Raw genomic sequence first — 25,513 nt, forward strand, 5'->3', positions numbered from 1 at the left:
AGGGGTTTGGGAGGGGGCGTGGCCTGCGCGAGTGGGCGTGGCCTAAGGCTCGCGGTAGAATGGCGGCAAGAGTGGTTTCAAACACCTCACCCGAGGCAGCGAAAGCAGCGCTGTGCGGGGGTGTCTGAGCCAGCAGGAAGAGAAATGCCAGGGGGGAGTTCCAGCACACAGGTATGGAGCACACAGAATACAGTTTTTAAAATTTAAATGCAGCGAAGCGCGCTACTCCCGGCTGTGCCTCAGGAGAGCAAAGTGAATCTGGGGGTGGCGCTAGTAGTCAGCGCTTAAAAGCAATCCTGGCGGAGGGGGCCAGGTTATTGTTGCCAGTGCCCCCCTTGGAATTTGTGGCGCCTCCTCAGGAGCTCCCAGATCCAGTAGGCTCTTCGCCTCCCCAGGATCCCCGTCAGGATCCTCATTCTTCAATGGGGCTCCCTTATGTGGGGCATTGGTCCCACCCTGAGTGTCTTGGGAGGGTCAGCTTACCACCCTACCCCACTCATGAGGGCTACCGAGGCTGGTGCGGCTTTTTTGAGAGTGGCCTCATTGGCCACCCGCATTTTAAACATGCAACCACCTTCTGACCCCTTGCGTGAGGTCCTTTACTGGGGGACCGGGAATGTGGAGCCGCTTCTGCCCTTTGAAGCTTCCCTTTATGATACCCTTTTGGGTACCTGGGTCCGGCCTGCTTCAGGTGACCCTGTGGCTCGTTCAGTTTTGCACCACCACCGTTCAGCTCCGCATGATCCCGTTTGTCTTTTGGTGCACCCTGATGTGCAGGGGTTTGTGTTACAGTCTGCCCTTCCTTCCCTGCCCCATCTAGCGATTCCTCCCTCTCGGGAGTCCAGATGGCTTGAGTCATGGGGTAGGAACATCTTTGCATCCATTAGTGTGGCCCTACAGTCCTTAAACACAGTGTGTGTTTTAGCCCGGGCTACCTCTGCCCTGTGGGTTTCTGCAGAGTCTTTGCTTTCTGCCACCTCTGAAGGTGCTTGCGTTGATCTCCTTCGCCTCCTCCGGGATGGCCGCGACCTTGCCGAATTCACAATCCGCTCAGCCTTAGATACTGCGGATTCTTTGGGCAGAGCTATGGCGGGCTCTGTTGCCTTAAGGCGTCACGCTTGGTTGCGAGATAGCATCTTCCCTGAAAATATCCGGGAGCGACTGGTTGACTTACTCTTTGATGGGGTTTTGCTGTTTGATGCTCACGCCGAGTTGGCGCTTCACTGGCTGCTTGCGGGCTTTCGTCCTCCCATTTAGGTCTTGTTAGGCCTATCTTCCGTGGTGGTACTTTTTCATTTTGCATCCTTTAGATGCGCTCTGTGTTTAACATGGGCGGTGAGCCTTACGTCTTCTTTTTCTGTGGTCAAGGGTGATTACCCTTTTATTGGCATCCCTTGGATGCGTTTTGCTTTGAGCTGCCTGTTGGCCTGCTGTGCCCGTGTTGCACAGGTTGCTGTGGGGAACAACCTTTACAACGCAACTTTTACAACGCACTACACTTACAACGCAATTTTTACAACGCAACATCCACTACAACGCATTCCATTACATCGCATGACACTACAACGCATTTTTAAAAACTACCTTTACAACGCATTCCATTACATCGCATACTACCTTTACAACGCATACCATTACAACGCATAATATTACACTACACTATCCAACACTTACCCTACTGTTGCACCCCCTGGAGTTAGAATAGTAATTTTTACCCCTATACTATCCAACACTTACCCTACTGTTGCACCCCCTGGAGTTAGAATAGTAATTTTTACCCCTATACTATCCAACACTTACGCTACTGTTGCACCCCCTGGAGTTAGAATAGTAATTTTTACCCCTATACTATCCAACACTTACCCTACTGTTGCACCCCCTGGAGTAAGAATAGTAATTTTTACCCCTATACTATCCAACACTTACCCTACTGTTGCACCCCCTGGAGTTAGAATAGGAATTTTTACCCCTATACTATCCAACACTTACCCTACTGTTGCACCCCCTGGAGTTAGAATAGTAATTTTTACCCCTATACTATCCAATACTTACCTTAAATGCAATGTAATATTATGCGTTGTAATTGTATGCGTTGTAAAGGTAGTATGCGATGTAATGGAATGCGTTGTAAAGGTAGTTTTTAAAAATGCGTTGTAGTGTCATGCGATGTAATGGAATGCGTTGTAGTGGATGTTGCGTTGTAAAAATTGCGTTGTAAGTGCATGCGTTGTAAAAGTATGCGTTGTAACGTCATACATCCGGTTGCTGTGCCTGGTCCTCTGACTGTGGTATTGAGCCGGTGGCTCCGCTCGGTAATGTCATATGGCTCGGAACTCATGTTCACGGGTTCAGTTCGTTACTGCGCTCTTTTAGCTTGGCTTATTGCCCTAAGAGGTGTTCCCCATTGTTGGGGTATGCATACTCCATATGGGGAACTTATATGCTATTATATAGCTTTGCTTATCTCACCTGGGCCTGGAGAGCCTGTGTCTCCACGCGTCGCATGCTGGTCCGTTGTACGGTGTTCTATGTTTTTTCCTGGGGCCATCTGCTTACGCCATGGTCATCCACCTCTTTGGGAGGTTTCCTGGTCTCCTCTTCTACAACGGCTCCTACCTGCCCTTACTGTGCTAGGTATGATCCGGTATGGACATGTTCTTGCTCCTGGCTAGCTCTGTCTCTACATGATTATATGTTTATACATTCTGTATACATGCTGGTTGCCTTGGTATTCCTCTTCCTACATCGCCACCTCTTTCGAGGCTGCAAGGTCCGGACCAATATCTCCATGTGTGGGGGACCTTTTCTATGTTGTTGCAAGTTGCCCATAGGTTCCTCCTTGCTTCTGCTTACTGGGGTAATTTCCCAATTTGACATATGCTCCCTTTTTTGGTGTTCAACGCTGTACGTGTCTTTTCTGGAGTGTTGGTCTCGGATTTCGAGACTCTTCCCACCATTCGTTAACTTGGCTTTTTTTGGCCACTTACTTCGGATATGCCTTTTTCCCACGTTTTCACATACTATTGTTAAAGCTACGCCTGCGGGACAGCTTTATTGTGGGTTGTTTCTCACTTTGACTTCATATTGCCCGGTCGGGCACTCTTATGCTTCTTGTGTAAGCCACTTTAAGGTCTCTGTGGCTGTTTGCCTACTGCATATTTCTACCTGCTTCGGCGGGTTTAGAATTGATGCTAATTGCCCCTAATTACCCTTTTTGGGGATTGTGTGTGCACTTGGCATGTTTCCTGTCCCGCCGGCTATTCCCAACGCATGGCTCAGGTTCTAGCTCTTGCCTTTGGGCTCTTGACACCGGCTCCTTCGACTTCCTTCTATAGACTAGTCTGTTAGGCTGGTTGCATCTCTTCAAGTTCATTTCGAGCTTGGGTCGGTGTACTCATCGCGTGCCATTAAGCGGAGAGTGGTCCTTCTTCCTCTCAATGGGCCCGATTCACAGAACTAACTTAAGTCAAAATCCTAAACTTACTACTTTTGGTATTCACAGAAGGCATTTAGTAGTAGTAAAGTTAGGATTTTGTCTTAAGTCTGTCTTAAGTCTGTCCTAAGTTTGTCTTAAGTCTGTCTTAAGTCTGTCCTAAGTTTATCTTAAGTCTGACTTAAGTCTGTCCTACTACTTTTGGTATTCACAGAAGGCTTTTAGAAGTAGTAAAGTTAGGATTTTGTCTTAAGTCTGACTTAAAGTTGACTTAAGACAGACTTAAGACAGACTTAAGACAGTCTTAAGACAAACTTAAGACAAACTTAGGACAAAATCCTAACTTTACTACTACTAAATGCCTTCTGTGAATACCAAAAGTAGTATGTTTAGGAATTTGTCTTAAGTTAGTTCTGTGAATCGGGCCCTCTCTCTCTCTTTCTTTGCTCTGGTATAGGGCTCCTGCCGTTCTACCTGTCATCTTTATACGGGTATGGTGTGGCGCCATTCTGGAGTTTTTAGGATATCTTCTATCCTGTTATTTCTGCTCTTTCGAGCTGCTTGGGTTGCTGTCTGGCTGTTCTGCCACAGTTTTTCCCCCCTTTATCCGTCACTCTGTGGTTGGATTGGATGCTTGGCGCTTTCTGTTGTGCTCTCACAGACCCACCCCCCTTTTGGGGTATGGCTGTGGTATCTATTCTAAGTTAAGGAATCTGCGACTAGATGTCTCTATCAGATGTACGAGTTACTTACCTTTAGTAACGATGTATCTGGTATAGACGTTGTCTAGCCGCAGATTCCTTAACGCCCACCCAGCCTCCCCATTCTGCGAGGACCTTGTCGAGTGGTGTTCTCCACTGGCCTCTTCAGTTGCCATTAGGTTATCTCTCAAGGAGGTTCGGATTGTTGCACCCCCCTGAGTGTTTTCGTATACAGTTAACCTCAGCTGAGGTGCTTCTTTCCTGTGATATGGTGCCTTTTGATTCACGAGGAGATTCGTTTTCCTCTCCAGTTATCTTCCCTTCCTTCCGTCTTCTCTACTAACTCGGGGTCCTGGTCCCCTCATGGTCATCCTCTTTGAGGGTCGGTTGTGCTCTGTTTCCAACCTCCGTTCTTATAGGGAAAAGTACAGCCTTTTCCTACCTTCCTACAGTGGACTGTTTTTCTGTCTGTGTTCCGTTATTACTAGACGGCACAGTTCTACATGGCACTATCAGTCTAGTTCTGTCTGTTGAGATGTTCTTCCCTGGTTGCACTCGGGAAGGGGTCTTCGCTTAGCTTGGGGGGCTCTTTATGTAGGCAGTGTCCAATTCTGTCTTTTACGATGGTGTCTTCCACCATCCTCCTTCTTTATTCATGGATTTTCATTCCTCGAACACTGTTCCCATACTTTCACTGTTTTTTGTTGGTGGCTCCGCATTGTGTCGCGGAAAAGTTTCTCCGAAGAAAACTAACGTCAGCGCGCCGGGAGGGACTTATATGACCTCGCTGACGTCACGTACGTGGGCGACATCACGGCGGGGCCGTGTGGCACTGTCCCCCGGCGTGCAGAGGTGCTGCTGTAAAAAATTTCCGGATCCAGTCTGATGCTTGGGGATATTCTAAGTTAAGAAATCTGCGGCGAGACAACGTCTCTACCAGATACATCATTACCGAAGGTAAGTAACTCGTACGTCAGGTCCCGCCTGCCAATGCCCACAGCCTCTGCGCAGGCACCGCAGCATGAGCAGCCCACTCCTGTCTCACAAATTCTGTCGGAGGTGCAGTGTGGTGTCTTACAGCGCAGATGAGGAGCAGGGATAGGGGCTCATATTGCAATGTCTCCAAATTATGCAATAGGCTAAGGCTTAACGAGCAGGGGCCCTAATTAGGAACTCAACTCCAAGCCAGCATAGGGCATTTTATGAGCAGATTGGCATCTGTTGGGCCCAAGCCATCCAGGGCCTATCCCCTCTGAATGTCACAGGCCACTCCAGACTAGACCCAGGTCGCAAGCATCTAGCTTCAGTGGAGGAGACGGATCCAGCAGAGCTCTGCAACAGTACTTTGCCCCAGTTCTCGGACAACAGTGCAGCGCTCCGTGGCAGCGTCCTATCTTTAATTAGCAGTAGCTGTCTCCCTTTGGCGCCAGTTAGCCTCCATGGCCTCGTTCCAGAGGCCGCGGTTCGACAGGACTTTCGCTGCCCCTCAGGGGACACCGCAGGCACCTGATCCGCATCTCTGCCTGCCAGGCTCCGGCTGCTCCTGCAGGGCTCCAAACAACGCAGGATGAATGGACACAGCGGGCCACAACACTCACCAGTCGGCAGCGCTTCGGGGCAGGCACCAAGCCTCGCTATAGTAGGGCCAGCTCGCGCACACACTCACAGTCCTGCCGGGCCTCTGCAAATTCTCCTCCACAGTTGGCAGGCAAGCCGGAGGCTCCCAGCACAAGCACCTCAACAGAGGGGATCCAGGTAGCCACCCGAGCAGCACAACTCGCGCAGGATCCTCCGGCTTGAGCCCCAACATACCATCTCTGGAGTTCATCCAAGCCAACAGTGGCAATCCAGCGGCAGGACACCGCGACTGGCAGTCCACAGGTAAAACAAACGGCTCTGCCAGTCAATAATCAGGTGCAGACATGAGATGAGGTAATTGTAGAGCTGGATGGGTGGTTGGCAGCAGGATTTGTATGGATATTTAGGGGCATTACGGCAGAGCCTTCTCAAAGTGCATCCGCCATCTTGGCTGAGCAAGCCACGCCCCCAAGTCCCCGCAGTTTGTGTCTGATGTTTCCCGGCCCATTTTGCTCAGTTGTAATAGTCTCTCAGTCCCGTGTCTCCCAGTTCCAATGTGTTCCAAGCAGAGTAATTTCTGAAATTCTCTTTCCTCAAGACCTCCTCTTGCCTGGATTCTGAGGGAGAGACAGAGCGAGAGAGAGAATCCTTGTTCTGGTGGCTCAAACTCCCAGGCTACCTGTAAGCATATGTATTTGTTGGCTCTGGTGAACACTTTTTAGAGAAAGCTATGATTACAAAGACCCTGTCCAAATGTATTGTGTATTACATTGTCTTTTGGGATTTCCATGTTAGTGTATCATTCCCCAGATTAAATCACAGAGGAAACCTATATTAAAATATGCAGTTTTGCATCATGGACATCCCCGACTATGCAAACAAAGCCCTTATGTAGTATAGATTTTGTCTCCAGGGCTGGCACTAAATTTGACGAAGGAGCCCTGCAGGTTCCTGTTCTGCCAGAGTCCAGTTTACTGTCTGGGTTTATTCATAACATAGAAAGGTTTATACCCCTATACGGAAGATGAACATTGGGCTGAGTTCTGGCAATAAATGTACTGAATTGTAGCATTTGTATATCATTTCGTATCACTGTTATTTCCCCAAGCATAGGTAAAAGGTTAACCAGCTTGAATTTGTTTGGGAGAGTATATGTCAACAGTGTGACCTATGTAAGAAGTGTTGCAAAGTACCCACTGCAGGCAAATTTGACAAAACCTGGTTGTTCTTTTCTAGTTCAGGGAATAAAGTGAAAATCTTTATAGAGATTGAAGAGTTTTAATAATAAAGAAACTATAATAATAACAATTTTTATAGTGCACCTGAAACTGAAGTGGCGGATGAAGAATTCACCAACAATCTTGATTACGTTTATCATAGATACAATGCCTCAAAAGACATATCAGGTTGGAAACGGATTTGCCTGTTTTCATTAGCATTATTTTTGTCCAGATGTCCTCAAAGATGTTTCATATCAAAGTCAAATCCACTTTATTCGGAATATACACAATATATCCATAAAAGCATACTACATAAAAACAATTCATCATAATAAACATTTCATAAAAATCATTTCATCTGTGGAATATAAAAATAGAGTATTCCATACACAAAACATTTAGGTATAAATTTCGGACAAGACAAGATAATTAATATTACTTGGCATCACAGAACTATCCAAAGGTAAACATAATCAGAGATGTTTCATAACAATGGACAATACTAAAAGTCAAATCCAGATATTTTGCCATTGGTCTTATTCTTTTTTGAAGACACTTTTCCCTATTTCAGATGTAGACGTTTTGTAAAGATTGAATAGATCTAGAAGTTGCTTTTAATTCTGGTGGAAAGGGCCGCACCAGTACTAATTTTACTGACAGCCATTCCTTCTATATTTAGGTGAAAATCTGTAAAATTGTGTTAACATTGGTATCACAGATCTTTTTCACATCTGCAATCAAACAGCAAATAGCTGCCTTAGATAATTGTGAAAATTACTGGGAGATTTGTAGGATAAACAATGCAACTTCTAGTCATTTCTGTGGTATCGTATTGCTACGGACAAAAGAATGTCTAGCAACATGGTAACCAGGCTTTTGTCTGGTCCACAATACAGCCACCGGGATCTAAACGGATCTCCTTGTATTGAGTGTATTAAAGATAAGCAGAACTAGCACATCACAATATTCTTGTGTAGTCCTTGCAATAGATGTTGCTTTTGTTCTCTATGCTTGGCCGCATGACATCTGTTCAATGTAAGATTTTAAGGGACTTACAATGGATTCTTAAAAACAACTAAAGGTTAAAAGGTTGTATGATTTTATCTCAATTCACCAAGCCTAAGCCAACCACAATGGCTCTTTTTGTAAGCAGTAAATATGCAAAGTTTGTTGTGAACAGCTTGAGTAGATCACTACTGGATTGTCTCGTAAAGTGCTACCAATATGAACCTGAGGCTTGGAAGTGCTAGAATGTAAAACCTTATTGAATGAATCTTGCCTCTTCAATCTTTGACCCTTCCCAATTTTGAGAGAAGTACCTGCTGTAGAACTGTTCTGGGAGGTAATCTGTAAAGGGAAGTATCCAAGGCAGGAGAATTGCCACATAACCGTTTTTAAAGGCAGAGCAGGTTTATTATTTAGTAGTGTCATCTATCAAGGACATTAAATAAATTCCTGACTGGTTTTGGCAGGCATTAATGTTTTGTGAAGTCTTAAAGAAGGACATTTGATAACCAATGTTAATGGCGAGTAACCTCCGTATAGTATTTTGCATCTGCAGATAGATTTAAAAAAACTTTGCGGGAAAGTTGGTGACAACAAGCTAAACAATATGAAAACAAACAGAAGTCCAGAGACTTCAGACATTCATATAAAAAAATCATCTGATATAAATATTTTGTCCTACAATCATTTAATTTAGTGTAGATATTCTATTATTAACGCCAACCAGGTGATATTTTTAAGACAATATTTCAGACACAGTATTTATGTCAGATATTATTCTAACATGCATATCTTGGCACCACGCCACTCCAGTGTTATTGGTCTGAAGGTTTTCAGGCTGTGCTGTCTATCTAATGATTTTCATCTTTTGCAGAGATGTAGTAGTCCTTCATCACCAAATGGTACTCTGTCTCCTAGTGGATCAGGTGGGACTCATCTCGGCTGGGAGGAGCGCAGTGGCCAATGGCTGCGAAGGAGAAGGCTTGATGGTGCTATTAACCGAGTCCCTGTAGGCTTCTATCAGAAAGTGTGGAAAATACTTCAAAAGGTAAATCATTGGAAACACATACCTAAATGTATTGTACCACTACTAGACAGTGAATCAAACGGGTATGATGCTTGACCTTCAACATAGAAGGAAAGGACTGGAAGGGGGAACAGAGCTGCTGGGTAAAGTATTTCACAGGACAGCTGATGGATCCCTAAGCCTTACAGAGTGCTGCTATTCATTGGCAAAAATAATAACAGGTTTGAAATTCAAAATATATTCATCATTACTGTTTCAACAGCAGGTTAAACTAACATTATGGAGGCTATTTTCCTACATTTACTCCACGTCTTGAAATATTTATCTGAGCTTGATAGGGATTCCCAAAACTTTTCTGCAGCCCGGTCACAACTGATTGACCAACCTGCTAAGTGATACCTGGATTGCAGATGTCAAGGGACATTAGAGTCACAGTGAAAGAGTTTTAAACTTGTGTCTCCCTTATTTCTTCTCTTATTGCCAATAGGCTTAGGGACAGCAAAGCGTCCTCTATGCATTGTGTTAGTGTTTTGTGCTGATGTTTTCTTTCTTCTTTCCAAGACTCTGCACCAGTGAACATATCAAAGTTAAAGAATTGAATTACCTAAAGAGGGTTCCACTGACTAATCCTTGTGTTTACTAGATCAGAATGTTAGGCAGAGGCACAGCAGTATCGTGCGAAGCATATTTCACACTGCTAATATTAAGAAAGGTTGTGAAGAAATGGAGCATTGGAATGCTGCTTTGCTCCCATTCAAAAAGAACAATTGATGTTCGTCCCACTCGGGGTGACAAATGCAAAAAAGAACAATTGATGGATGGAACTCTGAACAAAGTCAAACATTCACCCCGGTACAGAGACCAGGGACTACATCCATCTTTTTTTGCTCCCCATGCCATTCCAGTTTAAGTACAGCCATATGCAAATCAGACTTGACCCCGCTCCACATGGGAACAGTCCAGCCCAAACTGCCAGGATAGATACGCCCTGGACCAGAAACAAGCATCCTGGGACCGGTTTTGGAGTTTCACCCCTCATCAGCCAGGATAGCTTGACTTCAGTGGCATTGAGAGCAGGGGACCCGCATCTGGGCATACCTGTCCCTCTCGTGGTGACAAATGCTAAAAGAACAATTGATGGACAGAATGTTGAACAATGTCAAACATTCATCCCAGTACAGAGATCTGGGCCTAAATCCATAGTTTTTTTGCTCCCCACGCCATTCCAGTTTAAACCCAGCCATATGCAAATCAGTCTTGACCCTGCTCCCTCTTAATGCGCCACTGGATTCAAGCTAGCCTGGCTGATATAGGGTGATGCCCCGAAACTTGTCACAGGATGTTGTTTCTGGTCCAGGGAGGACCAGGCTTGGCAGTTCGGGTTGGACCATTCCCATGAGGAACAGGGTAAAGGCTGATTTGCATATGACTGGGTTCAAACTGGGGTGGCATGGTTAGCAAATGAATGATGGATTAATCCCAGATCTTTATGACTGGGGTGAATGTTTGCATTGTTCAGCATTCCATCCATCACTTGTTCTTCTTGTAGGATTCTCACATTGACACAAGAGCTAAGATAAAGAGAGCAGGGTTTCTTTACTCCGCACCAAACAACATCTTCTGGTCATTTTTCACCTTTGAAGGACAAAGGTCCTCTTCCAGGACTCTCTCTTGTGAGTGGAGCGGTCACAATTCCAAGAGCCATTGTAGGTAGCCCACTTAAAAAATTAGCTACTTTTCTGAATCTGAACCTGGAGTCTTACGCAAAGTTAATGAAAATCATGTGGCAAATCCAAAATTCACCTCCTTCCTGTTCCAAGCAGGTATTTTGGAAGATAGATTGTGGCAATGGGTCTGTACATCTGTACCCCAAGTCTGTTCTAGAAGGTCTGGGTTGTTCCTGACAGTGCCCCCCCCCCCTTGTCAATGTTCAATATCTCAATTGTTCACTTCTAGGTCTGTATGTCTTCAGCAAGGTGGATTCAGTAAAACCAGGGGCAACATCTATTTTAAATATATTTACAGCTGCAGCATTGAGGTATTAAATTACAACCATGCCATTAGTGGGCAGATTGTTCATCCTACAGATGCATTCGGTGTGACCCATTCACTCCAGCGGCATTACTTTCTGCGGGAAAAAGGGCCAATGATACCAGAAAAAACCTTTGTTCTGCCTCCAAAGTATTTAGTCTAATAATATTTCTTTGAGTCCAACCATCAGTTCTGCAGGCAGCCTTGCGAAGGCTTGGCCCAAGCGCAGAACCTAGAAGGTGCACAGTACTTCCTTGAGGCTCAGACTGACAGTTTACTGATCAGTTAACAGATCTGACTATCAAAACTCAGACCAAGTTATTTTAAAAAATGACTTTGTAGAAAGTGCATGTTATAATGAAAAAATATCATATCACTTAATACCCAAATATGATCCTTCTCCTCACCCAAGATGGCAAAGTTGAAATCATCAATGAAAATATTTCAGGTTTAACTTCTAGCTGATAGATATCTGCATCAACTCTTGAAAGCTTTTTTTCAGGCTCTTGTAAAACTTGCACACAGGAACAAAGTGCCAGCATCTATATCAACCTAAGCCCACCATTGATCTAGAAAAGTTAGCCTTGGATCAACAAGTAGCCACCGCCATGCTTAAACTTCTGGTCATTAAGTGATTGTTTATTGTTCTAATTTCAGATAACAACTCATGGATAAAATCAACTAAAGCACCATACACACAATTGTCCACAATTTTTCAGATGTTAATTTAAAATTCACACCATTTGGTTAACTATAGTAACAGAGCACTAAGGGCATGATTAAAAGTTTGGCAGATGGGTTACTCTGTTAGAAAATTGACCGATAGCCTGTCCGCCACATTACAAGTGTTCTATATCCAGTGGCACTTTTGATGGAGGAACCCATCCACCAAACACTAAATCAGGCCCTTAGTACTCTGTAGTCAGCTGACCAAATGTGGTGAATTTTAAATTAACATTTAAAGGCCCTAGCATCTTAAAAACAAAACAAAGCACTTGCTGCATCTTTGCGTATCCATGCAGCTCTCTTTGGAGGGTTCAAATCTGTATACAGTCTGTAGTGATCAAGTCCACTCAGTTGAGATGTTTCAAAGAGATTTATTTCAAGTTGATAAAAGATCACAGGTAGATTATAAGTAGATCAAATCAAGACCAAGTCTAAATCAGATAAAGACCCCACCAGGAGCAGCCAGCAGGCAGCTCAGCCCAGTCAACTGTCCCTTCTCTGACAGACTCCCCAACATTCTGATAGCATCATCACATTAACATTCCACTAGTGATTAAATAACATTGGATTGACATTAGCAGGATATAACATATCTCCCTTTCTTATACGGGAAACAAAAAAAACTAGAAATATCAGAAAACGAGCAATGTGAGAACAACCATAGAAAAGGAGAGCAACCAAGAGAAATCAAGGAACAGTAAAGAAAAGTAAAGAAAAAAAACATAGAAACCATCATCCCTTCTCACACAACAACGAAGAAACACAACAATGTTCGAGGATATAAGAAAGTACAAAAGACTTCCCCAAAACGCACCCACTGGCCAGAACAGGAATGAAATGGGGCTGAAAATGGAAAACCAACAAAACATAGAGTTACAGGCTGCGACAACACAGAGGAAGAAAACCCGACAGAAAAGCAAAAGAAAGTCCAGAATCCACAAGAGACAGGAAAAGAAGACCTCAGAAGGAAACAGAAAAGAAGAAAAAACAAGGAAGATGAGGAAAAAATAAGGGCGATCCTCACCTACATGAAACACCATCATCAATAAAATCTTTAAAATATAATCTAAAGACAACAGTGTATAATAAAATTCTTAACTAGATGTAAGTGTTTGAAAAACCAGCACAAATGCAAAAGGACTGTAACCTTTGCATGGGTACACCCTGTAGACAGGTACATTTGAAAGCATACGGGTAAGAACCCGCAAATTGATTCATGCGAAAGGACTGTAACCTTTGCATAGACACACCTTGTAGACAGGTACATTAGAAAACGTACGGGTAAGAACCCGCAAATTGATTCATGCGGAAGGACTGTAACCTTTGCATAGACGCACCTTGTCGACAGGTACATTTGAAAGCGTACGGGTAAGAACCCACAAATTGATTAATGTGAAAGGTCTGTAACCTTTGCATAGACACACCTTGTAGACAGGTACATTTGAAAGCGTACGGGTAAGAACCCGCAAATTGACTAATGCGAAAGGACTGTAACCTTTGCATAGACACCTAATAATAAGGTACATAGATTGTGCACAGAGGAGTAAGTTAAAAATTGCACTGTGTGACCGTATTAAGACACTTGTTAAACATAGCTCACTAGAAATATATTTTTTTTTTAAAACAACCCAAAAGATCAAAATCAAAACACGACTTGTCACACTATTAATACGTCACTGAGCAATGACATGCCATGCACTAGAAATGGAATACCTTGTAAACTGTAAAAGAAAATAACACCTTGATACATTTGCCATGGAGCTTTGAGTTTGTGATGTGAGTAATAGTCACTTAAACCGGTAAAGTGAGGCATAGTCACTAGATGGCAGCATAGGTCAAAGAAGTGAGTGAAGAAAATAAAACACTGAAATGATGTTAACACACCCTCGATCCGAAAATCCTCACAATGGTGTGCAGTACGTTTCAAGAATGTTCACCTCAAAGACACTATAAATAAATATTTGGCAAAGGTTGTGAATTCCATGCGACCCTGAAGGAACAAAGGTGGAAATACCTCGTAGTCGATTCACCCCTAGGCAGTACCTGTAAATAGAACGGCGACATACAGGAGGCAAAAAAAACCTTTATACTCGAAATTCCCGTTGCTACATGTTGAAGTATATTATCGCTCATAGAGGAATATGGGTGTCAAAGCAAAGAATCGGAGAAAACCTCGCAGTCTGCAGCTTGAAACTTAGAGAACCTAAGATGGCGGCACATAGGATCACGGAGTACCGAGTGACTCTCGGCAGCTACATGCATGACTAGCGCTGCCCATGCAGACTTCGAAGAGAAGCGTCACAAAAGGCTTGGCATCCATCTTAACCAGCAGGATCCATGGCACTGACGCAGGTAAGGTGGTGCTTGCAATGGTCTTGCGGTAACCATTCAAATGTTGCGGCTCGTGGCACACATTCAAAACTCGCTGAGTGTAACGGCAAGTTTTAAAATACTAGATAATGTCACACCAAAATACCGTAATTTGTTGCCTGGAGGAACAGTTTTGCTGCCGTATATCAAGATGCACAATTAAACATGCCATTTGCGCAAACCTCGCAGAGGTCTCAATAAAATTTACTGTCTATTGAAGGTATCTTTGCTCATTTAAATATAAAAACGAGATGTGCAAGTAAACGCTACACACAAGAACACCCTCCGTGGAGCACATGCCTTTGTTACATCGATCTGTGCAGATGATTGATATATTAGTACCATAACTGTCTCAGAAAATTGCAAAAGAAGTTATGTATAAATAATTAAATACACTTCCAAGCTTTGTTGGGTTGCAAATCTCTCTGCACAAGAAACACAAGGCAGTCCACATACCATGGTTGTAGAGAAGTCGTTGTGGGAACAACAAGTAATTCTTTGAGCTGCATTTGAAATCCAGTTAGAGTAGACACAGCTATAAAACATTGAACAGCCTTGAGTTGTGGTTTGAACAGACGCCATAGGCATAGAAAAAAAACAGAGCTTTTCAGATGCAGTGCGAACAGCAGACAGAGGCAGGAGCTGCTTAGAGAATTGAACTGGCACTTTGCGTTGAGGTCACTCTGTGCTGTGTAGACTGGAACTGGCACTTTGATTTAAAGACACTTTGTGCTGTGCAGACAGGAACTGGTACATTGAGTTGAAGGCACTCTATGCTGTGTAGACTGGAACAGGCACTTTGATTTGAAGATTGCTAATAGACTTGAACTGGCACTTAGCGTTGAGGGCGACCGATGGGAGGTCACTGGTGGGGTCTAGAATGAGAGTTGAGAGCGGTGCCAGCTTGAGTTGATAGAAGATTGATGGTTGAAGTAGCAGGTTCTTTAAGTTCAAATCGTCGCCAAAATTCTGTAGTGATCAGGTCCACTCAGTTGAGATGTTTCAAAGAGATTTATTTCAAGTTGATAAAAGATCACAGGTAGATTATAAGTAGATCAAATCAAGACCAAGTCTAAATCAGATAAAGACCCCACCAGGAGCAGCCAGCAGGCAGCTCAGCCCAGTCAACTGTCCCTTCTCTGACAGACTCCCCAACATTCTGATAGCATCATCACATTAACATTCCACTAGTGATTAAATAACATTGGATTGACATTAGCAGGATATAACACAGTCCCTTACAAGAGGTGGCAAATACAAACAAGCTGGACAAATATAAATTAAATGCCATATGTCTTCAGCAATGATATCAGCAGAAGGAAGAGTTGGAGTAAGACACAATTTAAATTGAAAAAACTTCAATCTTACGTAAGCTAACAATGGTTGGGGTAAATATAGTTGAGCACAATGGTGTTTTCACACAGTCTAAAATAAGTCTAAAATAGAATGTACCTGTTACAAATATCAGACAGGTACCTGCTGCACCTTTTTAATGATTTGGATTCTTCAGTGCTTGTCCCTCTGGTATGAAAACAGGTTGCTACACAACTGTTTTAAAACATTATCTGGACACACTATGCTAAGTATTTTTCTGACAATCTTATAGATGCTGTTCCCTTGAAAACACATCGAAAGAAGAGCACCAGTTGTGTGTGTTTTAACTCTGAATCTTGGATAAACAAGCTTTGAGTTTCAGATGCCTGTTTATATGTAAGGCACTCAGATCATCATGTAACCTAATTTTCTAGAGTTAAATTACCCAAACAACTTTCTAGTTGTATTCTCGTCATAAACAAATTGATAGGTCAGACCTGGTGGAAGTCTAGCCCAGAGAAAGGCCAACATACTAATTGTCAAAGAATGCCAAGCCCCAAGAGGTCCTGGCAGGCTTACCTAATAGCTTTCTTACTCTGCTCAAGGCAATGCTACATACTGCAGCCAGCTGCCTTCCATGGCATAGACCTTCACTGGCTACCTTCAAAGTCCAGGTTCAATTTTAAGATAGCCTTTCTGGTCATTAAATGGATGATCTAGAAACCTTACATTCTAGGAGGAAAGCTGTATATTTTAGGAGGAACAAAGATGATGACTTTTTGAGGCTGGTGGTTTACATTTTCTAGAACTAAGAAACAGTAAATTACAGATATGGCCATGATGGTATGCACTTTTCTGTCTATATCATTCACAGTAGATCAATATTTGATCAATTGTGGGGAAAAACAGATTACATTTTTCTTTGGATTACTCAGGTTGATTTCTAGGCTTGGTCTGCTATTTAATGCACTATTATTGTATATTCTGCTACATTATATGTGTAGGTGGGCGGTAATGGAAAGCCTTTAAAAAAATTGATATCCTGTCTAGCCACCATGGCGTTACTGTGCCTTATTTAGAGAATATGGGAAAAAGGGTGGTTCCTGATGGTGGAGCCAGAGCCATCTTTGTCACTTAGAGTTACAATTTCGACCTTGGCGTCAATGGGAATGTCCTCAAAGAAGGCAAGCAATTTAGGGTGGCCATTCCAGGTCATTCCCACTGGTGTTTTTGTTTTTATTCAGGTCTGCCATTGAAGCCAGAAAAATACCTAAATGCCCTCCACATGCTAAGAGAAAACTTCCAGCACATGTTGACAATTTATTGTGTGTGCGCCCTGGAGACAGACTGTACTTTGTGGGTCTATCTTCTGGATACTCATAAGTGACAGCAGTCCATGCCATCATTCATTCCTTGTAAGTGGCTCCTGCAATACATGAGAGAGTTGTTTGCGTGGGACATGTCCAAAGACGATCTCGTAGGTCTTTTGTTTTTGATTGTCGATGACCGTTGTTTGCTGTTTATGTCTATTGCGACATTGCCATTTGTCTTATGTGGGATTTTGCAAACTGCTTAAGTAGCATAAAAATAAATAATATTTAGAAGCTGGAGATCTTAGCCTTAGCATATATTGGAATGAAAATAATCACTGTTCTTTGAGATGATAAAGGTTTGCTCTTTCCATCTTAAAACCATCAAGCAGATTTTTAGCATACTCACACAAGAAGGCCTGTGCTTGAGGCCCTCTCAGAAATGTCTAAAAAAGTTAGAATCTCCTATTTGCTTCATCATGGACATATACCAAGACAACCTGCCATAAGCCTTTCTCATTTATCTTCAGTCAGACAGTGTCTTTAGCTAGGAAATCATAGCCTTTCATAAATCCAGAAGTGTTGCGGTAGAAGAGTTTCCTTATGTACAATAGTGCACAAAGTACCGTAGAAAAAAACATGCACATTTTAGGTTTAGCAGGAACAGTAAGATCCGTTGCTCTAGAATTCAGTCACACTCCACTCTGATCGATTGTGGCTCATTTCTCCAGTTTTAAGTGGTCCTTGGGGGAATTACAAGTTTTTTATAAGAAATTTACTGCATTACTAGAACTTTATTTTTACCTACTTCCCATGAAATATCCATAGAGAATATCCAATTCTCAGAGAATGAAGATCATTACAATCCTTCCAAGAGATAAGTGGTATCTTTTTTTTCGGGGACATTTAGCATAATTATATCAATGATCTGAAGCCATATTATTTCTTGCTAGATGAAGATTTCCGAACTTGGTCTGTAAATAAGAAAGCCACACTGTTGTGTAGAAATTACGTTGGAGTGTAGGATTTGTGGCATCAGCATCTAAATATGCACAAGACACATTTAGCTTCATATGTTGATACTTAAAACATTGCAGGGGTCTGCATTTTGGAAAAACACAATAATCTAATATAGTAAACAATTTTGCCCTCAATGTGCTTTCCTTTCATGATGGTTCACCTTTCTGTAGCCATAACCCTAGCGACCACCTTTGGGTGTGTTTGTTGTATTTTGTTATTTCTGATAGCTTTACGTTTTAAGCTAAGGCGTGCTTATCCTAAAAACTTTTTTCGGGTTTGTCAGGGACAATGTTGGGAATATTACTTTTAACATGTGTTCTACTTTCCCACTAGTAAGTACTTGTATAGACAAACATTTCAGGGGGGGTGAATGAATAATCGATGAATTCATGTGATGAATTGCAGTTGATTATGTTCACAATGTGCTGTGTTCTTATGCTGCGTTCTTATGCTGTTCTGTCTTCCATTCTTTTAGTGCCACGGCCTTTCAATTGATGGATATGTACTGCCGTCCTCTAGTACAAGAGAAGTAATGGACTTTACATTTTGTTTTATAAGAATCTGAGCCCAATTTATGGTAGAATTTGATAGGTGACATGCTCAGGCCTAGTTGTTATGGGCAGGTGCTTACAATGTAATACTGTATCTGTGAATCAGTGTGTGAATGATGGAGGAAGTAACAGTCTAAAATGTTTCTGGGTGCTGTGCAATCGACTTAAGATCTGTATAGCATTTTATGAAAACAGGACATTTAAATACTCATGAAACAAGCCTAAAGATTGACATTGCCGAAAAACACTGGAAAATGAAAGAGGAATCTATCTTGTAATGTTTTGTGGAAGATAAACTAAAATAGAACGATTGAGAAATGCAAATGATGGTTATGCACGGCAGAATAAATTGGGCTTGTGTGTTAGTGGTAACCATTGCAGTGCTCTCCTGTCCCCTAACACATGATCATGCCTTTCAGGCTGCAAATCATCTAGATAACAGCAGTCTCAGCCCACCTGATGACCATGAAAGTAAAAGTCGGGACGGCCAGCATGTAGTGCACTTCTAAAGTCAGTTCTCCTTGCCACTATTACCCTTTAACTGTTGAGAGAGAATGGAAAACAAGTTTGTTTTACAACCACATTTCCCTATGAGCATTTCTTAATCATGTGGACTTTTTGTTGTCCCATGGTCCCATTAACATGGTTGACTGCACCTAGATTTTGTGTTGTAGAGAAAATTATGTGCAAGAAGAGGGCTATACTCTGTATTGAGAAGGCAAGCCTCTCTGAAAGATAAGCCATCTGGGATCAATGCTGTCTTGATGCTATTGATCCAGAGTAGGTAATTCTTTTACAGTGCTTGAGTGTTTTCGAAACCATTCACTAAATTCCCAATACATTCACAATCTGAGGGCTCATTAAGTACGTATACATGCTAGTGACACTCCATATTAGAACTTTTTTTACATTGGCAAACAATGGGGTAAAGAAGCGGTGGAAGATACATGTAGAGAAATTGGAACATTTCAGAATTTGATTGGTTAGAAAACATTTAGGAGAAACTAAAGGGCCCACGAAGGAGGGAGCAACCAGAGAAGCAACAGACAAGTGTAAATTATCCAGTATGACCATCACCTTGATCCACTATTGACATTATGTCATACCACTCATTGACCAGCTTCCCTGTGTAAAGAAAAAACATGACAGCAGGATTTTTCCTTCTAAACACCGAGGATTTGGAGCAGCTACCCTTCATCCGCCAGTACCACCACAATGCTGCTCCAATTTAGGAAAGAGTTGATGACTGACCTCATTATAGAATACTGCATCACAGAGCATTACCCATGCACAACCCAGCTTCCACCCCTCATATTCATTGACTTTATGCTTGTCTTTCAACATGTATAGAACACGTATAGCTCACTTTTAGCTGGGTTCATGCTATAGAAGTACCATATACATACTTCGATACATACATGTATTTTGCAGTAAAATATCAATGGCATTGATTTGCTCCATGGATGTTGATTTCTTGCATACATGCAAGATATCAGCAGTTACCAATTTAGCTTCTCTTATTATTTGATTTTATAGTTATTCCTCTCACTGATGTAAAGGAAAATACTTTTTTGTTTCCCGCACTCACCTAATAAACTGGTGAACGTTCAATTCTATAATCCAATAGACAGGATACGAAGTGCCTCCCTGCACATCATGCATACATCAGTACAGAATACATGCAAAATACTCCCTTTAGAGTTGCCTCCTCTGTTGCAATCATCAGTGAAATACCTTTCTGATAGGGACTTCTAACCACAGATTCTTCACCTTGTGAATGCCTCCAGGCATCAAATTGGTTCCAGAAACTCTTGCATTGCAATACCCTCCAGCATCTACAGATGACATTCGGCATCATCATGGTTCTGCGTGCGATACCCTCTCATGCAGCTGTGACGTCTGATTCACTTCATATACCTCACCTGCTCGCTGTGGTGTCGGTTCCTTTCTTTCTGCACCAATCAACGTGAATCCAAAGCTTCAGCTGTCATTCGGTGATTGTTGGTTGATTTCTTCTTTTTGTGTGCATGAAGTTGTTCTCCAGCTTGCGATCAACCTTATAGAGATCCTCCTTCAACGTTTTTTCCTTTTCGTCTCCCAGTAGATAAAGTAGCAACACCAGATCAGATCCAACAGCTAAGAAGCTATGGACTCGATATTTGGTGTTGGCAGTATCCTGTTGGTACACCTTTGGGTTCAACGGATCTGTGGAGGCCTCTAATTGGTCAAACATCGAAGGATCCATCCTCAATGCCAACTGTGTCTCTTTGTTCGGGTTCAAGGCCTACAACGTCGGGAATAATGGGTATCGATCCTACGACTTCATTCTTGCCGGCACTCCAATTCAAGCCACTGGTTCCTTGTTCGAGGTTGCATATGACACCAGGATCGACATCGCTGGCGCCGATGGCAGATCCGATTGTTATGTCGAATTCTGAAGGTCAGTTCAACTATGGTATATGCTAGGTCAGAACCAGTTCTTTCATGGGGAGAATATTTTTTAGATGCAGAATATCCTCAAGATTATATTCTGCTAGATTGTCAAGATGCTAGCGGTCTTGAGACTTTGCCTGATGTAGGTTGATCATCTCCTAAACAAATTGTGGCTACCAAGGAGACATCATCCTCTGCAACTGTAATACGCAGAGTAGCAGAAACTCTTGATTATGTTTTACCTACACAGGAGGTAAAAATGACTTTATTGACTCAAATTTAGGATCCCTCACAGGCTTCGCAGGAGCCTTTATCATCATTTAATGAAGTCTTAACCAATGTTTTGATGGGTACTTGGGCTAATCCTGGATCTTGCCTCCAGTAAACAGGCAGACTGCGAGGAGGCACCGAACAGCTCCGGGAGATCCGGATTTTCTCCTTCAGCATCCAACTCCGTGGAGTTTGAGAGTACAGGCTTCTACATATTGTATTAACCTGAATGCTTTTCCATGCACTCCTGATAGGGAGTCTAAGAAGATGGAAGCATATGCGTAGAAGCATTTTTCTCCAACGAGTTAGGCCCTATGTTCCATACCTTTTCCTTGTCTGTAGGGAAGATATTCTTCCACTTTGTGGGATAGAGTTTTTATTTTATTTATTTTTATAGAGTTTTACATAGCGCGAACTTGACCCGAATCGGGTATCAGAGCGCTTTACAAAGTACCAGTTATGTTACATGAGGACACACATTCATTTGTGTTTGGCATGGGGATTAAGTGATTTGCCCAGAATCACAGGATGTTCAGCGTCATTGCCGAGACTCAAACCCAGTTCCCCAGGTTCGAGGTCGACCGCCCTAGCTGTCAGGCCAACTCCTCCCCCTGTTGCTGATGTTGTTCCAGCAATACTGGAGGATACTTAAAAGATTTTGAAAAGTTTGGTTGTGAATGGGCTGGATGCTGCAAACATTTCAATACAATCTTGACTAGATACAACTTATTGTTTGGGTAGATTCTGGGGGACCCATGGGGTAATAAGAAGGCATGCTTGGATCCATTCAACTGGGTTGTCATGAGATGTCCAGTATTCTTTGATTGTCTGGGGAGAACGCAGATACTGCCCTTGAGAGATAACAGCATCCCTTTCGGGGTTTGATAGAGGATACCTTCAAAGACGGTACATACCATCAGTGTAGCAGTCCAAACAGGTATTTAGAGGATGTGGTCGAGGAGCAGGTAGAAAGTGTAAGGCCTATCTAACACAATGATCTGCCCAAACTTCACACCCCCCCTTCTGCAGCAACTTCAAGGCCTCTCTAAGTTGACCTTGATGCCTCACGATCGGCCAGTTGGGGGTCATAACGCATAACTTAAGACCAATGGGTGCTCCAGATCGTGGCACAAGGTTGCTTCCTACCTTTTCAAATATTCCCATCCGAACATTCCTCCACCACCACAGTTCTTTTCAGTGGATCATTTGTCACTTCTTCAGCCAGATGTTCAGGCCCTGTTAGAGATTTCCACATTTCAGAAGTAGGGGTAGATTGTCACTCCCATTATTTCCTAATAAAAGAAAAGGATGGGGTTTTCTTCCCATTTTAGATCTTTGTCCCCTGAATTACTTTTTGTGAAAGGACAAGTTAAAAATGCTCACATTGGTCCAAGTTCTATCTGCCCTGGATCTAGGAGACTTGATGGTAGCGTGGGATCTGTGGGATGCGTATTTTCACATTCCCATTGTGCAGGCTCCCAGACGTTATCTGAGTTTTCAGTTGGGACAAGAGCATTTTCAATTGGGCTGACCAGTGCACCTTGAGTGTTCACAAAGGTGATGGTAGAGGTTGCAGCACATTTGCAGAGGTTTGAAATAGCAATGTAGAGATTAGGACCCACTTAGCCAAAAGGAAACACTTATTGGTAATCGATATTAAGGGTTGTTTATTGGAGAAAAAAACAATCCACAGACAACTATCCAGAGAAAAGAATCAAAACAACAACAAAAAAAAGTAATAATCCTTTTCTCTCTTTCTCTGCTTCTTGGTATCCCTTTTCTTCTCTTTCTCCTGTTCTTGACAAAAGGAATTAGGTGTAAAATTCCCAAAATTCATGCGCATCTTCACCTTAGTAATTCGAGCTTATTTCGGGGGAGAGGTCTTGAGAGGAATATCCGGATTTGGCAGGAGCATGGAATTAGCACATTAGGAGATATAGCGGGGGCAGAAGGGCTGATCGGCTTCGAAGCACTTCAGAGTAGAGCTGCTATCCCTTCAAGTCATTGGCTCTCTTATGTTCAGTTGGCTAGTGTCATTAAAGCTTTAAGAATCAGATGGCCAATAGCTTTAAAAGTTCCTCTGATCGATATGTTGGTAACAGGGGGTATAAGAATTAAAACTGTCTATCTGTCTTTGCTGGATGAACTACAAAGCGATATCGAGAAAATGGAGAATACTCTTGTACGGAAGCTGGATAACCCCGATGTGGATCTTGATATGGCACTCTATTTGAATAAAAAAATCTTCCGCTCTACGAACTTGAGGGCCCAGCATTATAAAACCCTGTTTGATCTATATTTTACTCCAGCAAAGCTTTTTATGTGGGGGGTTTAAAGCTGATGACAGGTGCCCCAGATGCAATTTGGCTCAAGCAGATTTGATGCATATGTTTTATAACTGTAGCTCGCTATCAGCTATTCAGGGAGAGATAGCGAAATTCTGGGTGGAGGTACTTGGTCGAAGGGTTGAATGGTCCTCCTCTCTGATGATATTGGGTATAGATAATAGTTTAAAACTTGGGAAATCTGAGGAAGCTTTGGTCTTTTTAACTGTAGCAGTACAGGGTGGAAAGATGTAAATGCCCCCTCTTTCCAGCTATGGTTATCTAGATTATTGGGTATATATAATATCGAAATATCCTTATATGCTCAGAAAGGGAGGAAAAAACAAGACTTCGGTAAAAAGATATGGTCTCCAATCTCTGACTGGATTGTCGGAAGATCAAGAGATTGATGTATAATGGATTGTATTGTCGAATGTATGTACATAATGCCTCCCTGTCTCATGTTTTGATATGTTCCTACTTGGCTTTGGTTTCTTTGAAGATTTAGCATATGTTTATTTGTTGATAATATTTGTTTCTGTCTAATGTATTATGTAACATCTAAGTGCATCAATAAAAAATTAAAAAAAAAAAAAAAGGAATTAGGTGCCCCTTCGAAATAATCACATAAAACACAGCTGCAGTCACTGTGCTAGCACTTGAGAGGAGTGAGTCCTTAGGTGTTTTGTGCCCTTCATCGGCTGCCACACACAAAACAATAACAAAAATGCAAGTGGGTTTCATGGCCCATGAATGTCAGGCGTGAGTCATTCATGACCCTTTTAAGCTCTCCCACCACCTCCTAAAAATAGTTATGAAGCCCAGTTGGACTTGCCAGGGACCACAACCCTCCAGGGCCATGGTTTTGGGGTTCGCAACATTCGCACCTCCTCGGGGCACGCTGGAACCAAGCACAGTGCTCTCTGGCTGCGCTGTCAGCCACCCCATCCTGCGTCACCCGTACTCCGCCAAAGCTGCTTGCCCCCTCGTCCTGCATCACCTGGTCTCTGCCAAAGCTGCTTTCCTCCTTGTCCTGCGTTACCCGGTCTCCTGTTCCATACGGGTCTGCCTCCTTGATCGAGTTTTCATCCTTCTGCGCGTCTCTGGAGAAAAGGAGCAGTCTTTCTTTTATGTTGTTCGCAGTCGAAGGCACTTGGTTGTGCTTGGCTGGTGCAGAGTTCTTTATCCCCGTATTGTTACCAGCTGCTGCCATGTTGGAAGTATACAGCATGCCCTGTGCCGTATCACAACCAATTTTTCCATACCTCAATGACTGGCGGTTAAAAGCGGGGTCTTCTCAGGAAGTTGCCAACCGTCTCCCGACGACGGCCAACCTATTGATGTCTTTGGATTTTACTATCAATGTGCCGAAGTCACACCTGACTCCTTCACCAAGATTCCCCTTTATCTGAGCTATACTGGACATGGTATTGTTTTCAGCTATACCTCTGCCTCATCAAATCCAGGACATTTGGGATATGAACCAGATGTTTCAGCCTGGATCTTGGTGAGAGGGGCTCTGAGAATTCTGGGCCTCTTCGCCTCCTGCATTATGCTTGGGGACCATACCAAGTGGCACATTAGGGCTTTGAAGTTTTATTTGAAGTCTCAGTGGGCTCAACACCGAAGAACTCTGTCAGATTTCATCCAGGTGTTGGAGGAGACTGCGAAAGACCTGCATTGGTGGCTGCTAGACTACAGTTTGACTAGTGGAAGACCTCTCTCATTGCCCCACACTGAACTGACCATTGTGACAGATGCATCTTTACTGGGTTGGGGAGGCCGTCTGAGGGACATGGAGATCAGAGGCCTTAAAAGCTTTTCTTCCAAAATTCAAAGGGCAACGAGTGCAGGTACTCGCAGACAATACGACCACCATGTGATATTCCAACAAACAGGGAGTGGGTTAATTGGTTCTGTGTCTGGAAGCTCTTCATCTTTGGGAGTTTCTGAGCAATCAGGGCATATTTCTAATCTTCCAACACCTGGCTTGATCTTTAAAGGTCAGAGCAGACAAACACAACCTGTGATATCTACCAGATGGTGAATGGCATCTGTGCTTGGCGGTGGTATGGGGTCTCTTCCAATGAAGAGGAGAGCCCTGGCTTGATCTATTTGTCACTGCAGGGTTGATAATTTTGCAAATTGGAATACCCAAGGCAGTCTTCTCTAGGAGGCACCTTTCACCTTCACTGGGACT

At 43.0% G+C, this 25,513-nt stretch overlaps 1 protein-coding gene across 2 annotated transcripts in view; it reads left to right on the forward strand.

Annotated features, from left to right (window-relative positions):
• PHKA2 (phosphorylase kinase regulatory subunit alpha 2) overlaps positions 1-25,513 on the forward strand; it is a 687,190-nt gene that overhangs the window by 635,420 nt on the left and 26,257 nt on the right. For both annotated transcript variants that reach the window (XM_085622210.1, XM_085622209.1), the window contains 2 exons: positions 8,812-8,985; positions 18,211-18,264. In XM_085622210.1, coding sequence (XP_085478336.1) covers positions 8,812-8,985; positions 18,211-18,264 — 228 coding nt within the window. The remainder of the gene's footprint in view (positions 1-8,811; positions 8,986-18,210; positions 18,265-25,513) is intronic.

Source organism: Triturus cristatus, chromosome 8 (assembly GCF_964204655.1).
Source record: "Triturus cristatus chromosome 8, aTriCri1.1, whole genome shotgun sequence".
In the NCBI taxonomy this organism is placed as follows: domain Eukaryota; kingdom Metazoa; phylum Chordata; class Amphibia; order Caudata; family Salamandridae; genus Triturus; species Triturus cristatus.